General features: G+C 43.3%; 1 protein-coding gene across 3 annotated transcripts in view; it reads left to right on the top strand.

Moving 5' to 3' along the window:
• Nucleotides 1–5,330: 5,330 nt before the first annotated feature.
• Nucleotides 5,331–16,552, top strand: part of PRKAA2 (protein kinase AMP-activated catalytic subunit alpha 2) — a 60,255-nt gene continuing 49,033 nt past the window's right edge. The window contains exon 1 of one of the 3 annotated variants that reach the window (XM_084786838.1): nucleotides 5,331–5,533. In XM_084786838.1, coding sequence (XP_084642964.1) covers nucleotides 5,440–5,533 — 94 coding nt within the window. In that variant the 5' untranslated portion in view covers nucleotides 5,331–5,439. The remainder of the gene's footprint in view (nucleotides 5,534–16,552) is intronic. The other 2 variants (XM_084786837.1, XM_084786840.1) reach the window with 2 other exon arrangements.

Raw genomic sequence — 16,552 nt, 5'->3', positions numbered from 1 at the left:
GGTTCTCATGTTGACACCTGGGTGGTGGTGGTGCAGGCCTTTATTTCCAGTACTTGGGAGGCAGAGGCAAGCACATCTCTGAGGTTGAAGCCAGCCTGGTGCAGGACAGCCAGGCCTACACATAAAAAACCCTGTCTCAAAAAACAAACAAATAAACACAACAAGAAAGAAAGAAGGAAGGAAGGAAAGAAAGAAAGAAAGAAAGAAAGAAAAAGAAATACTCCAGCCAACACCTTTACACATGCACATGCACTGAGGGACTTTTTTTCAATCCATGCACATTGATAATCAAAAATAACTATCACGCATTGACATAAAGTGAAACTGTGCCTTTCCCTCTATTTTTAAATGGAAATTTCTAGGCAGATATATTAAATTCTGTTAGACCAAAGACATAGCAAATAGGCTATGTACAGTAACACATTACTGTACATTTATGCTCCAATAGGCTTGACAATTACTGGAGTAGCAATATGAAAAATGAGCAGTGAGGCCCATAAAGAGAAACAAAAAAAAGCTTGATCAAAGTTGGAGAGAATGTTTTTAAGCTTGGGGCACCGCAAGCCGACAGGCAAGGAAAAACCCGGGTGCAATAGCAGGCATCTGTAATTCTACCACTGTGGAGGCGGGGACAGGAAAGATCCCTGCGTTTTCTGGCCAGCCAGTCTGGATGAATGAGTGGTCTCCACGTTCACTGAGAGACTCTATCTCCAAAACTATGGTGCAGAGTGATTGAGGACGGCTGCTAACTTTGACCGCTGGCCGTCGAATGCTGAAGCACACATAGGCACCAGCACACATATCTGCACACACACCAACTTATCTAGTCTCTCTACAAATTATAAAACATGTAGAAGGAAAGAAAATACAGACAAAATGCAGAATGTGATTATTATAGATGTATGTTAGTTAATTTTTTAAAATTTCCTGTACTTTTGGAGATAGTTTGCTGTATTTGATGATACCACTACAATCTGGTGTGATAATATAGTCTAGTACAGTGTTTCTCAACCCATTGTGTGTGTGTTGGGGGGATGAAATAACACTTTCACAGGGGTCATTTAAGACCATTGGGGAACATAGATATTTACATTATGATTCATAACAGTAGCAAAATTATAGTTATGAGGTAGCAATGAAAATGATTTTATGGTTGGAGTCACCACAGCATGAGCATATATATATATATATATATATATATATATATATATATATATATATATATATATATATATATATATGATTTATTTATCATGTGTACAGTATTCTATCTGCATGTGTGCCTGCATGTCAGAAGAGGGCACCAGATCTCACTATAGATGATTGTGAGTCACCATGTGGTTGCTGGGAACGGAACTCAGGATCTTTGGAAGAATAGACAGTGCTCTTAACTTCTGAGCCATCTCTCCACCCCTAGGAACTGTTTTAAAGGGGCTCAGCATTAGGAAGGCTAAGAACCACTGGTCAAGCTGGGTGTGGTGGCTCACACCTTTAATCCCAACACTCCGGAGGCAGAGGCAGGCAGTTTGATGTGAGTTCGAGGCCAGCCTGGTCTACAAAGTGAGTCCAGGAAGCCAAGGCTACACAGAGAAACCTTGTCTTGAAAAAAAAACCAAAACCAAACCAAACCAAAACAAAAGAAGAACCACAGGTCTAGGAGTATTCCATCCACCCATTCAGGTCCTGCTTTAAAGTCTTTGAAGGAAATACTGGCCAATGTTCAACTGTAGAGAGTTAAAGGAGCAACAGCTAGACCAATGGTCAGAACTGAACACTTTCCTGGGATATGAATCTTAGCTATTGACACCAAACAATACCATACTAAAACATTACTGTAAAATAACATAATAGGATATATTGCATTTGTAATAGTCTCCGGAGAGATATTCTAGGGGTACAAGAAAGATATGGCCGCTTAGCTATAGAGTGTTGTATTGCTGAACAGGGCGAAACAATCATAGAATCATATGTGAAATATACAGGGCAACAGAAGACTGTATTGCTAATAACGATCTTTCCATTTTTCCACTAAATAAAGCATCAGCAGGATTGAAAATACAGCTGCTTTAAGAATAAAAATGTGACATATAAAAATGTGGCCGGGTGTGGTGGCGCACACCTTTAATCCCAGCACTCGGGAGGCAGAGGCAGGTGGATCACTGTGAGTTCGAGGCCAGCCTGGTATACAAAGTGAGTCCCAGGACAGCCAAAGCTACACAGAGAGACCCTGTCTCAAAAAACCAAAACCAACCAACCAACCAACTAACCAACCAGAATAAGAATGTGAGAACAGGCCGCTGGCTCTGAACAGACCGGACTCTTTAAGTACCACATAATCCCAGCTGTGATGAAAAGGAAGGACAGTCTGGGTCTGAGTCTCGCTGGCTCTGCCACTAGCTTTATAGCCTTGGGAAAATAACAGAGGGAAAACTGAGCTTTATCATCTATAAAATGGGGACAATAACCTTCCTTGATGGCAAAAAATTGTGTTTTTATGAACTTCTTAATCAAGTAAGTCTTACTTATCTTTAGCATAAAACTCCAAGGTTAGTGTAATAACATGGAAACTTTAACTGACTAGACAATTCACCACATTTTAAGAGCTCGGCTTATAGCTTTCCTTCCTGGAGCGTCACACCTTAGAGACCCTTCACCACCACTTGCTGGGTTATTAGGATGACACAGACATACCCGTGTGACTCTCAAGCAGGACAGCTGTACCGTGTCCTTCCTCACTTGAATGACCAGCAAAGGGATAGCCTTTAACCAAACGAAAGTTCAACCTTAAAAATAGCAGGGAAGTTTTCTCAAATTTTGCCAGCCAGGTTGAGATTTGTAAGTGAGACTTCTTGTCAGCAAGAAAGGCGATCTGAAGAATGAACAAAAATAGCCCCTGTTCAACAGCTGTGGTGTCTATAATTTATAAGTTGAGATCGTGTCTCATCAGACTGCCGTGGTGTACCCACAAGAAAGAGTCTGCCAACTGTATGTTTAGTAGTTTCCAGAAGACGGACGTTTTGTTTCTCCCATTTCTTTCTTTCTTTCTTTTTTTCTTTTTTTCCCTTTTTTTGGTTTTCCCCATTTCTTGATGCAATCTTCACATCTGAGCAGTATGATTCAGGACTTCATGTTTTGAAGATTGTGACTATGAAACTTTCTTGGCATGTACAATGTCAAAGATGCTTGACTCGCCAAATAGCAAATAACCCCCTTTCCGCGCTCCCCCCCCCCCCGTGTGTTTTTAAAATTATTTTTTCATGGGAAAACCTGCAAATATTCATAGTGGTTTGAAACACACATGGGTGTGTTTGGGGAATGGCTAGATGGTGCCAATGTAAGGGTGGAGCTTCAGATTTCTGCAACAGGGAGCAAGTAATCTTCAGGTATAGAAAGACAAGCCAACACTAAATAATGGGGGGAGGGGGTGTCAGAGCAAGGAGAGAAGGGGGAGGTGGAGGCAGGAAGGAAGAGATGCCTTGGTCATTCTGCTTTGGGTGTCCTTTCACTATTTTTTCACTTCCATCTTCAGTACACTTATTTCTGTAATTTGTGCTTTTACATCATTTTTGTTTGCCACAATTCATTTATTCCTCTGTGCTTTGCATTTACCTGCAGACATAGCATATATATGTTATATATATATATATATGATATATATGTATATAGATATACACACACATTGCAGGTACTAAAATATACTTAGGATTGCTGTGCGTGGTGGCGCATGACTTTATTTCCAGCACTTGGGAGGCAGAGGCAGGTGGATCTCTGAGTTCGAGGCCATCCTGGTCTACAAAGTAAGTCCAGGACAGCCAGGGCTGTTACACAGAGAAACCCTGTTTTTGAAAAACCGATATATATATCATGCCTGTGATTTATTGGGGAATTTTGATTAAATTAGTTAAAATTGAGAGACCTGGAGTGAGTGTCTTTTATTTATATGACATGATTGTTTATATAACCAAGTGAAGAAAATAAATAAAAGGGAGGGCATGGCTGCTTCCGGGTATGGTGAACGTGCTGGCTTGTCTTATGTCAACTTGACACATAGACTAGAATTATCTGAAAGGAGGGAACCTCAACTGAGAAAACGCCCCCATAAGATCCGGCTATAAGGCATTTTCTTAATTAGTGACTGATGGGGGAAGGCCCAGCCCATTGTAGGTGGTGCCATCTCGGGGCTGGGGGTCTTGGGTTCCGTAAGAAAATAGGCTGAGGAGCTGGGTGTGGTGGCGCATGCCTTTAATCCCAGCACTTGGGAGGCAGTGGGAGGGGGATGTCTGTGAGTTCGAGGCCAGCCTGGTCTGCAAAGCAAGTGGAGGACAGCTAGCACTACAAGAAAAACCCTGTCTTGAAAAAAATCATTGGGAGGAAAAAAGGAAAAGAAAGAAAAAAGAAAAGAAAAGAAAAGAAAAAGGAAACAAGCTGAACCACCTCTGCCGAGCAAGCCAGTGAGCAGCACCCCTCCATGGCCTCTGCATCAGTTCCTGCCTCCTGGTACCTGCCCTGGTTGAGTTCCTGCCCTGACTTCTTTCAATGCTGAACAGTGCAGTGGAAGTAAGTGTAAACAGAATAAACCCTTTCCTTCGCAACTTGCTTTTTGGTTATGACGTTTTATCACAACAATAAAAACCCTAACTAAGACAGTGGAGAAGGCTTATTTTAGAAAAATGAACAACACAGGCAGAAACAGAGGCAGAGACATCTGGGAGACTCCAGAGTGCACTTGGCCAGACGGAGCTAAGCCATGTAGGGAGGAGAGAGAGAGCAAGAGAGGCGCCTGGACCGAGAGGGTCGGCCTGGCCAAGAGATTGGCATAGCCAAAATGGCTGAGCTATGTGCTGAAGAGTTTGGGGTAAGGGTTGGGGTATACCAGCCAGGAGGACCCTGCAACAGGTGAGAACTGAGGGATGCTGGGAGAATCTGGTGGCTAGCATCACCTTTGATATGTTAATAGGCACCTAGGTTAGCCAAAGGTCTCAGGTTTGGGACCTAACAATAACACGAAAAGGAACTACAAATAAGCGTGAGCTATAAAATAATGGGACTCCATCTGAAGAGGGTACGGATTAGAACGTCCCCTTGGCTGGAAGGGGTTTCCCACCGGGTAGGAGACCTTCCCCAGCGTCTACCCCTGCCTGCCCAGAGGCACGACTCACTGCTTACAAGCCCTCGACCCCACTTCTCTTCAGATTCTCTTTCCATCTCTGTCACGCTCACATTCATCCCTCCCATCTTCACCCCTGTAGGCTTTCCTGCGCCGCAGGCCTACGTCCGCACGCCCCAAGCTTCACCAAGTCCACCGCGCCCCGCGCCCCGCGCCCCCGGCGTCCCCGTCCCGCCTCCCGGGCCCGCTGCACTGTGGGTAGGCGGTGGCGGCAGCGGCGGCGGCGGCGGCGGCGCTGCGAGCCCGCGGCCGAGGGAGCCTGCGCGCGGAACATGGCTGAGAAGCAGAAGCACGACGGGCGGGTGAAGATCGGACACTACGTGCTGGGGGACACCCTGGGCGTCGGCACCTTCGGCAAAGTCAAGAGTGAGTGCAGCGGCACGGGTGGGCGGGAGGCCGGTGGCAGGTGGAGCGCCTGCGGGCGAGCCTGAGGGAGGAGGGGGTGCACCTCGTGCAGCAGCCGGGGCGTGGGTCGGGGCGGGGTGTGTGCCTTGGCGGGGGTCCCTGAGAGCACCCTGTCTTTTCTCTACCCCTCAGCTCGCTTGTCTGCAGAATTGGGCGAGTAGCCCAGTCCGAGGGGCCCTGAAGCGTGGGAAGGATGGGGGAATCGCGGCGTTGCAGATTGGGAGTGGGTCTCCTTACTGGGGCCAGATACCTTCCATTGAGCGTTATCTAGGTCTGAGTTAATCCTTCTGTGGAGCGGTCAGGGTGCGGTCCTCACTTTAAAGGTGAGAGAATGCGATCCCCAAGGCTTCAGCGACACGCCCAAGGTCACAGAGAATTGGCAGAATCGGGTGAAGACTAAGATGTCCTCCAATTTTGGCCTTGCTGAGAGGCCCCTGCTTTCCTCAGATTCTCCCCTGTCCCAGGCCTTTGATGGTGGAGGTGACTAGGGGCATGCCTAGAGCCTGGCGGTGGTGAGCCTCCCTGCTGGGTGTGTGAAACGCTGGAATGCAGCCGGTTGGGCAGCGAGCGCTTTAGGGGGAACACTCAGCTCTGTAGGTTGCTTGGTGTGTGGGACCTGGTTCAAGGAAGGCTTCTGCGGTCAGGGTCGGGGCAAAACGTCCCTTGGTGATGGAATTGGGGGCCGAAGAGGTCAGAACTGCTTAGGCATACGTTCTTGAGGTTTGTTTGTTGGCAAAGGGATTGCTTTGGGGGTTTTGGGAAAACCAAGTTGCTTTTGAAATTTCACACTGCAGTTACTAGTTAAGTATTAAACTTTGCTTCGCGTTCTTATTAGTTAATAAGAGTCACATGGGGTTTGATTACCTGACCTCTTAACAGAACTACAGCTCCTGTTAAAAATACTTGGTAGCAAGTTGAGAATTAAAAGTGAAACATTAGCTTTGTTTTGTTGCTGAGTAAAGGTTGGGTAGGCAGTCTGGAAATTTTATGCTGAGGCTCTTTTTTTTTTTTTTTTTTTTTTTTTTTTACCTTTTAACCTCAAGTGAAGACTTGAGGCTGTCAGGATGACATCCTCTTTTCTTGGTCTATTTAATACCCGTTTGTACAATGAGAAAACACGCACTGAACTCTTACCACAAGCGAGGCGCTGTTCTAGGCGACAGAGTTCTAGGAAAGGGCAGAACCAGAGCTTTCCTTGGCTTACTCCTCCAGCGAGGAAAGACAGTGGGAATGCATGCGTCAAGTATACGCCCTCCACTTTTGAGGAAAGAGACTAGGACAAGGAAAGATGCGGGGTGGGGGGGACAACGGGGAGGGGGGAGTTTTGGGAGGTTGGCAGATTATGAGAAGGTCGTCTGTCACACGTGGCCTCACCGAGTGGGTATTTTTGTGAAGGTCTAAAATGTTTGTAAACTTCTTTGAAGACTTGTGAGGTCGAGGTTAAAATAAACTTGGATCCTGTAAGAAGAATGGGTGGTCGGGAGATGGTCCAGCAAATAGATGGACCATGCTAACAACATCTTTGCTGAGAACTGCGTTATGGCTTTATATAGTTAAGCAGACAGCTGTTTTGCCATTTAGGGTAAGTTATATGACTTAGCCCTATATGCTTTCATATGCTGTAAAGTGCTTTTGTTTGGTCATGAATTTATTTTTTATTGTACTTTCGATGTCGAGTGGAATACTTAATCTGATCCCTCAGCCCGTTGTCAAAGGCAATTTAAATCTATTTAGATTATACTCTCTATCTGTTTCTAAGCACCAGCTTCCTAAAATATAAATGTAAGCAGAAGGAACCTTTGATTTACGAGAAAAATCCTTTTCCTGGAGAACCCAGGTTGAATGAACAACTGTTTGGAGTTTTCCTGACACTGTTTGATCGGCCCTAAAAAGACGCTGTGCTGAGATAGTTCCTTTTAATGGTCAAATGCATACAAGGAAGAGTTACCTAGCACAGGAATCTTAATGAAGGATTTTGTAGATCAAGTTAGCTCGTGCGCAGGTCTGTGGGGGAATTACCTTGATTGTGTTAACTGAAGTGGGAAGACTCACTAATTGGGCAGCGTCATTCCCTGAGCTTGGGTCCTGGACCGTGTAAGTGCCGAGAAAGGGCGGAGCATGAGCAGGCACGCATGCGTGCGTTCTTCCTCCACTCTCCGCTGAGCATGTGACTGCTTCAAGTTCCTGTCTTGGCTTACGCGAAATGGACTGTAGCCTGGAATTCTGAGTTAAAATAAACCCTTTCTTCACTGACTTGTTTTATGACAGAAATTAAACTAGAGCATGAGGTTTGTAACCAGTACAACTACAGTTGTTTAAGTCAAGGGACTGGTGAAACAAAGCGTGTGTATTTAAAAAAAAAATACACTTTTACTCATCATTTCACACGATGTGCTTTAATCAATTCATCCTACTCTCTCTCCCTCCAACTCCTTTCATTCCCCCAACTCTACTTCTCCATTCCAGGTTCTTACCCTTTTTTGTTTATTTTGTTTTTCGAGACAGGGTTTCTTTGTGTAGCCCTGGCTGTCGTGGACTCGCTTTGTCAATCAAGCTGGCTTCGAACTCACAGCGATCCACTTGCCTCTGCCTCCCAAGTGCTGGGATACAGGAGCGTGCCACTACGCCTGGCTTTTTTTCTTTTTTCTTTCTTTTTTTTTTTTTTTTAAATCCATTGAGTTCACTTGGAGCTGCCATGTGCATGGCGGGGGTGGGGGGTGGGGGGACAACCACTGGAATACGGGCAGGCTACCAGGGGTTGCCTCTCTGAAGAAAACTAGCTCTCCACGCCCCAGCCTGAGTCAGCTGTGAACTGCCAGAGCTGCTCAGCTAAGAGTGGGCCTTGTTGAGCTCCTCCCATCCAAGGCGTATGGATTTTTACAATCATCACGGAGGCATCTTTTACATATTATAAAAGTCACTGATCGTAAGTGTACAGCTCATTTTTTAAGTAATTTTACCAAGTGCCACGACCATCATTGTAGCTTAGCTGTAAAACATCTATTTTCCCCATTTACAGTGAACCCCATTTCTGCCTATAAACCTGTGATACCACTATCTATGCCTAATATGTGTAAAAAAAAATATCTTTCCTAGAAAAAAGAATTGGGAACAAGGAGTGTGGAGTCTCTTATGTCTAGCTTTTTGAACGGTGTTTTGGGGTTCATACCTAGCATAAGAGTCACTGGTTTGTTCCTTCCCCGCCCCACACGTTATCAGCTGCACGTTGTGTGGAGTTGTAGGTTATTACGAAGAGTGACTCCATGAAATGTGTGAATGTGGGTTGCTTTCCTGAGAGAATACTTAGGAAAACAACTTAAAGGGAAGAAAGGTGTAGTTCGGCCATGTTTGAGAGGTTTCAGTCCAGGCTTACTGGATCCATGCGTCCTGTGTTGTAATGAGGCACCGTGGCAGGGAACATATGAAGCAGAGAAGCTTACCCCGTGAAAGACTGGCTCGCCTCCTACTTTCTACTACCACCCAGTAAGGCCATCGAGTCCTGAACACAGCAGGGATTAGTCCGTCCTTGAAGGTGGAACCCTCATGGTCTAGTCCTCTTCAGGGGTACACTACCTAGAGCCTGATTCTTCAACACACTGAGCCTTTTGGGGAGCAATTCATGTCCAGACCTTAGTGATGGGTACACATATCTTTAGTTGGCTAGGTACTTAGGAGTAGAATTGCTAGTTCTTTCAATAGTTTTATTTGTTAACTATTCCAGAAACAGGCAAACTGTTTTCCAAAAGGGCTGTGCTATGTTGTATCTCACCAATCTCTCTCTCTCTCTCTCTCTCTCTCTCTCTCTCTCTCTCTCTCTCTCTCTCTCAATAGCTGTCATTGTTAACTTGTTACAGTTACTCCATAGGATGGGAAACAGTTGCCATTTTAACTTTGCATTTTACTAATGACAGTGGTATTGACCATGCTTTCCTTTATTCTATCTTACATATTTTCTTAAATGAAATATTACTTGTTCTTGCTTTTAGGTTTGGTTTTGTTTTTGAGACAGTGTCTCACTATGTCTTGGAACTTGATATGTAGACCGGGCTAGCTTCAAACTCCTAGAACTCCCAGAGATCTGCCTGTCTCTGCCTCCTGGGTACTGGGATTAAAGGCATGCAGACCTTCCCTCCCTCCTACCCCTGACACACACACACACACACACACACACACACACACACACACCCTACCCCTGACTATTTCCTTGTGTTTGGGTTGGGGTGTACTAAACATGGCTTGAATAAGTTTTGTCCTGTATAACAACTTATATTGGAACTTGATCCCCATACTGCACTGAAAGCTGATGGGACCTTTATGACGTAATTCTGTGTGCCTTTCCTTAGTGGGTGAGTACTGATGGGATAGCATGTGGTTGTAAAGCGACTTGGCCCTTTGTGGTTTGTGGCTTTCCCATGCACTTGCTTGTCCTGCTTTTTCGCTGTGAGGTCAAGCACCGTGAAGTTGTTCCCAGAAGCCGAGTAGATGCTGGCACTGTGCTTGTAGACGTCCCAACCTCGGTCACCACTAGCCAAAATAAACTGCCTTACTTCATAAATTACCTGCTCTCAAGCATGCTGTATCCCAGTAGAAGACAGGCTAAGAGAAGTTGCTCATCCACTTTTAAGCTTAGCTAACAGGAGTTTTTAAAATAAAATTTCAGTAAAAGTCTCCTGCTGAATATGTATAGTAAATAAAATTTGCTTTGTTGGACTTCCCCCTCCTTCCCTCCCTCCTTCCCTTCCTCCCTTTCTTTCATTTGGAAGGATCTTCTCTATCCCAGACTAGCATCAAACTCACTAAGTTGCTGCGCCTGGCTTAGAGTTTCTGATCCTCCTGTGTCTGTTTCCCAGATGATAGCATTAAAGGCATGCACCACTATGCCCTGTTTATGAATTCTCAGGCATGCTAGGCAAGCACTCTACTGACTGAACTACATCTTCAGGTTGATTTTTTATTTTCCTAGTCGTATCTTTGAAACATAAAAGTTCTAGCTGGGTGTGGTGGCACATGCCTTTCATCCCAGCACTCAGGGAGGCAGAGGTAGGCAGATCACTGTGAGTTCAAGACCAGCCTGGTCTACAAATAATTCCAGGCAGCGTAGGCTACAAAGAGAAACCATGCCTCAAAAAACAAAACAAAACAAAACAACAACAACAAAAAACAAAAACAAAAAACAACAACAAAAAACTAAAACAAGGAAAAAAAAGAAATATAAAAGTTTTGTAGTTTTGAGCTTAAATTTGTCATTAAAAAAATTAGTAAAAAACGGATCATATCTCTGAGTTCAAGGACAGCTTGGTAAGTTCCACAGGGAAAAAGGGATCAAGTATTTGATATTATAGTTAAAAAATCGTTGCCTAGGAAGTCTGGAAGATTTGGCTTCCTGTGTTTCCATTTGGATATTTGGTTGTTCTGCCCTTTACCTGTAGCCAAGATCCATTCTGAGTTCATTCCTGAGTGTGGTATGAAATGAAGCTAAAGGCCGCTCTTTTCCACATGATCATCCACTTGTCTCAGCATGTTTTGCTGAAAGCTCATACATTTTTTCATTGTTATAGATTTAGGTTTTATCAAATTAATTCCTACTATAAAACTTTAATAGTGGATGGTTTAATTTTATGTGGCAATAAAGATGTGAAATAGAGGGGGTGAGGAACATTTTATGTACTTTCTCTCTTAACTGTTATGCTATTTAAATTTAATTTCAATTGTTGGTACACAAATTTATTGATCCAAGTTGAGCTTTATAAGCAAAAATATAAATAGTATAGCTTTCATAAAATAAGACAGTTTCAAATTACTTTAAGAAAGCCTATAAAATCATTTGCTAATAAGTACGTAAAGTTTTATTTAAAGTGAACTAAATTGAATTTTCTCCTTCATTGGGCTATAGTATTGCTGTTTCTAGACAGTGTCCTGAAACCAGATAATATGGGTTGACAAAGTTGGAAAGGTAGTATGTTTTTAATCTCTCTTTTTAAAAAAAAATTATTTATTATTATGTATACAGTGCTCTGCCTGCATGTACACCTGCAGGTCAGAAGAGGGCATCAGATCACATTACAGATGGGTGTGAGCCACCATGTGGGTGCTGGGAATTGAACTCAGGACCTCTGGAAGAGCAGTCAGTGCTCTTAACCTCTGAGCCATCTCTCCAGCCCTAAGATTTTTTTTTTTAAACCATATTCTAATTACTACACTATGTACCCTTGAATTTATTATTGTTGTCTAGAGGAGCCTTCTGTTGCAAGTGGTAGACAGGTACATTCTGGACACGTCCACAGGGACATGACACTGTCATACTCTTTCTTAGTGTACAGAACATTGGAGCGGGATGACCTAGCGTGGGACTGTCATAAGCCTGCTGTACGTGGCATATGCCAAACTCATTACATGAAAATATGCAGCTCAAAAATCCTCTTATACTTACACATGCAATTCAGTACACTGTGATCTAGTTCTGAGAAGGAAACCTTTTTGGGTGAGGGGAATTTGTGAATAAGGATGTTGAGAAATTTCTAACCATGTAGGCACTGCTCAGTTTTTACCCTCTCCCATTCACTACCCAGAAGGCAGGCGTGCAGGCATATTTTGTACGTCACATGTGCTGGAGTTGTGTCCCAGATTCCCTGGAAGAGATCAGGCCTCCCATTCCGTGGACTTCATCGTGCTCTCGTGCCGTCACATCCCTGCTTTCCCGTTTGTGCTGCTCTCACTGCCTCTATGATAACAATTCAAAATGTTCACTTGTCCTGTGGCTCATGCCAGCTTTGGTGGCGCTCTGTGGTAGCAATACCACTTCAGTCATCCTGAGATTCCTCTGGTTTCCTTAATGACAGGGAAAATATTTTTTTCAGGAAAAATTAGTCAGTTGTTGAAGTCAAGTAGGCAATTTCATTTGGTCTAACAGAAAGATCTAATCTCAAATCCCTTGAGATGATTAGGAAGTGGGGACCGCTGTTGAATGTTCTGTAACAGGGAGAGCAAATCTGAGTGTATTTAGATTCAAATATAAGAGAAAGTTTGGAGACAGGCTTGTCCTTTTTCTGTTTAGGCAAATGAGACGAATACTCAAAGCAGTGTTTATCCTGATGAGTGGTAAACCGTCCTATTTTTAGCACGGTGCTAGCTAGTGGGGAAGGAATTTCAGGCAGTTCTTATCTCTGCTAATTATAGAACCTTTCTTTGCCCCTTCAAGGGAGCGGTCTCCTTGCTTGAGTAGGGATTCGTTTGGTAGCGCTCGCCTCTGATGGGTTTTCACTTTCTTTTGGTGGTGGCTTTTGTTTCTGAAGTATTAAATTTTCTTTCAGTGAATCTGTTCTTAGATTTTTAAAAATCAGCCTTTTATATAATTAAAAACTCTAACAAAAATCAAATCTTTTACTGCAAATGTTAATGTGCTTAGTCATTAAAATATTTTCCTCCTTGGGTTTTTTCTTTTTGTCATTTTATGTATTATTAAAACCCAGTGTGAAGTATGTTTTCACTCAGTACTGCTGACTCTTTCTAAATTATAAATTAGCTACAAGCCAATACAATATGGTTGTCATAACTGAAATAATGACATTAAATGTTTACATATTCTCCCAATTCATTTTTTCTAAATTCTTACTTTACTTGTATAATTCTATTAGTATGCATTGTCCTTCTTTTCTCTGTTTACTGTGCTTGAATTGATGCTGTGTGGGATTCCAGAACTGATTTCAGTTCTCCCAACCCAATTAATGCAGTATTGCCAGCAGTACATATTGTATAGTATTATTTTAAGCACAAATAATTAAACATATAATATTGCTAGTGTTATTAATGTGGCTACAGACACTACTACAAACAGCTGACTTACTAATTTAGTTGAAGTAAGAATGTTACAGAACTTGCTTAAATGATTCTTATTTCATATTTATTTATTTATTTATTTATTTATTTATTTATTTATTTATTTTTGTTTTTCGAGACAGGGTTTCTCTGTGTAGCTGGCTGTCCTGGACTCGCTTTGTAGACCAGGCTGGCTTCGAGCTCACAGTGATTTCCCTGCCTCTGCCTCCGGAGTACTGAGATTAAAGGTGTGCGCCACCACACCTGGCCTTATTTCATATTTAAGATTTTTAAGTTACTGTGATACAAGAAGCTGATCTTCTCTCAGATTCATGCCAGGTCCTCCCTTCATAGCCTGTGTCAGGGCCCCGTGAACTCTTAGATGGTCTCATAGCTATACTGCACACTATCAGTTGATTTCAGCTAGAAAATTGACTTTGTTTCTCACAGTGGCTTTGTGATGAAGATGAAATGTGCTGTGGATGGTTTATCGCTGCTGAACAACTGTTCCTGAAGAAGTTAGGTAGCATCAGAAAGGGGTGCTCTGTCTATACTTGAATTGTCTTAAAGCTTTAATTTTAGCATCTTCAGTCTCTGTATTGTAGTGTGGTTATCCTGTATCATGTGGCTAATATCTGCTTAAAAGTGAGCACAGATTGTGTGTGTCCTTCTGAGTCTGGGCTACCTGATTTAGGATGATCTTTTCTAGTTCAGTTTGCCGTCAAACTTCAAGATTTCCTTGGGTTTAATTCCATTGTGTAAATGCACCACAGTTTCTTTATCCATCCTTTGGTTGACGGACATCTAGGTTGTTTTCAGATTCTGGCTATTAAAGCTGCTATGAACACAGTTGAGTAAATGTCCTTGTTGTGTGATGGAGCATCTTTTGCGTATATGCCCAGGAGTGGCATAGATAACAAGGAGGACCCTAGTGAGGATGCTTAATTCTCATTCAGAAGGGCAGATAGAATAGACACCGGAAGCGGTAGAAGAGGAGAAACAGGACGGGAGCCTACCATAGAGGTCCTCCGAAAGACTCCACCCAGCGGGGGAGTGAAGCAGATGCTGAGACTCACAGCTAAGCTTTGGGGTGGGGTGCAGAGAGTCTTATGGAAGAGTTAGGGGATAGAAGGACCAGGAAGGGACAGGAGCTCCACAAGGAGACCAATGGAGCCAACAAATCTGGGCCTCTGGGGTGATGGTCTGTGGAGGGGAGCTGCAGAGATTAAGGCACAAACCAAGGATCATGCATGGTGAGGACCTAGTCCCCTTGCCCAGATGTAGTCGATAGGCAGCACAGTCTTCTTGTGGGTCCTATAATTTGGGAAGTAGGGTCTACCTCTTACATTGACTCTGGTGCCTACTTGTTGATCACTTCCCCCTGGTGGGGCAGCCTCGCCAGGCCACAGAGGAAGAGGATGCAGGCACTCCAGGTGAGACGTGATAGGCTGGGGTCAGATGACAGAGGAGGAGGAGGGCTCTCCCTTTCTGAGGACTAGGGGTGGGGGTAGGAGGATGAGAAAGGGAGGGTGGGACTAGGAGGAGACGAGGGAGGGTGCTACAATCGGGATGTGAAGTGAATGAATTAAAAAGGTTTATTTTTAATTATGTCTATGTGTGTCTCTGTGTCTAGGTGTGTGTGTGTGTGAGTGCAGGTGCCTTCAGAGGTCAAAGGTGTTGGACCTCCACTGGATCTGGAGTGACAGGCAGTTGTGACCTACCTGACACAGGTGCTGGGAATTTAATTCAGGTCTTCTTGAGGAGCAGAAGGTGCTCTTGACCACTGAGCCATCCCTCCAGCCCATACCATTGAGTTTGTTTGTTTGGTTTTTTTTTTGTTTGTTTGTTTTTTGTTTTTTATGTAAATTATTTTTGATGTAGACTCAGGTCCAGTATGGGTTGCTGTTTAGAATGTCACAAAACTGGATGAGATAACTAGTAGACAAACCACAGAATCAGAATCTCACCCAAATAGAGTGTTTGGATCGCTATATAAAAGCCAGAAAAGGGAAATTCAATAGGGAAATGTGTCAAATCTAGGACTTAGGTTAAAACCCAATCCAAAACACAGGTGGTGTGTAAAGAATGGAACAATTAATAGCAGTTCCAAAGACTGTGTTTTAGGTGACCACAAGCTTAAGCTATAGAACTATGTATTATGAGTGCTTAAATGATAAAATTGTTGGATACAAGGGATGGGATAACAATTGAGATGTAATATGAATAAATTAATAAAATATATTTTAAAAAAATTAAAAAAAAGGATAAAATTGTTGCCAGGTGGAACATAGATGTGCAGAGACAACATTAGTTGGCCGTTGCAGAAGTAGTTTTGTTTTATTATACTTTAAATCAAATTTGTAATAATGGGTTCGGTTCTTGGTGGTATAGCTTGGAAAAAGATAGCCAACTGTGATTCATTCTGACAACGAGCTTTATACTTAGGAGAACTGCAGAAGGGTGCTGTGTGACCTCAGAGTGGACATGCGATGTTTTTCACACCATCAGAAAACAGTGTGACTATGTTTGAACCACCCAAAGCACCATCATCTGGAGAAAAGTTGTCATAACGGGAGATGCCTTGAGACTGTTGTAAGGAAATACATTATGGGCCAGAAGTCGATTTGTTCCCAGGTACCCATCGTGTGCACCAGTGAGGTTTCTGTTATTGACCGTTCACTTGGGTGTAGGTGGTTGTCCAGCAGGATCCTTACTGCAGACTACCTGCCTTACACGGAAGGTAGGATAGCTACCATGTGGTGATGCTCTTGCCCACTTTACCACTCTGTTATTGCATATACGTCTCCCCTGGCTACGTGTACGAAATGAACTTTCTAGTTAAGAACAACAAGGAAAACTGGAGGGAGAACCCTAAGAAGCCCCACAGCTATCTGCTTGAAGGCAGCTGATACTATTTAAAGGAAATCTCCTGGGAAGAAAAGTCCACTGGAGTGAGCCTGATGTTTTGAGTGGGTTGTTGATTTGTGAGGAGGATGGGTGGGAGAAGCCAAGCAGAGAGCAGTAGCCAGAAGAGAGAAGGATGAAGCAGTATGATTTCGGAGGAGAAAATAGAATTAAGTTTTTCAGAGTCAGTCCTTTGTAGGCTTTGAATTTTTTCAAACCTACTTTATTTGGGCTTCTTTAATGCTCATCCCTCCTTTCCAG

This window comes from Acomys minous (assembly GCF_964271855.1).
Source record: "Acomys minous genome assembly, chromosome: 6".
NCBI lineage: Eukaryota > Metazoa > Chordata > Mammalia > Rodentia > Muridae > Acomys > Acomys minous.
This window is presented reverse-complemented; position numbering and strand designations above follow the sequence as displayed.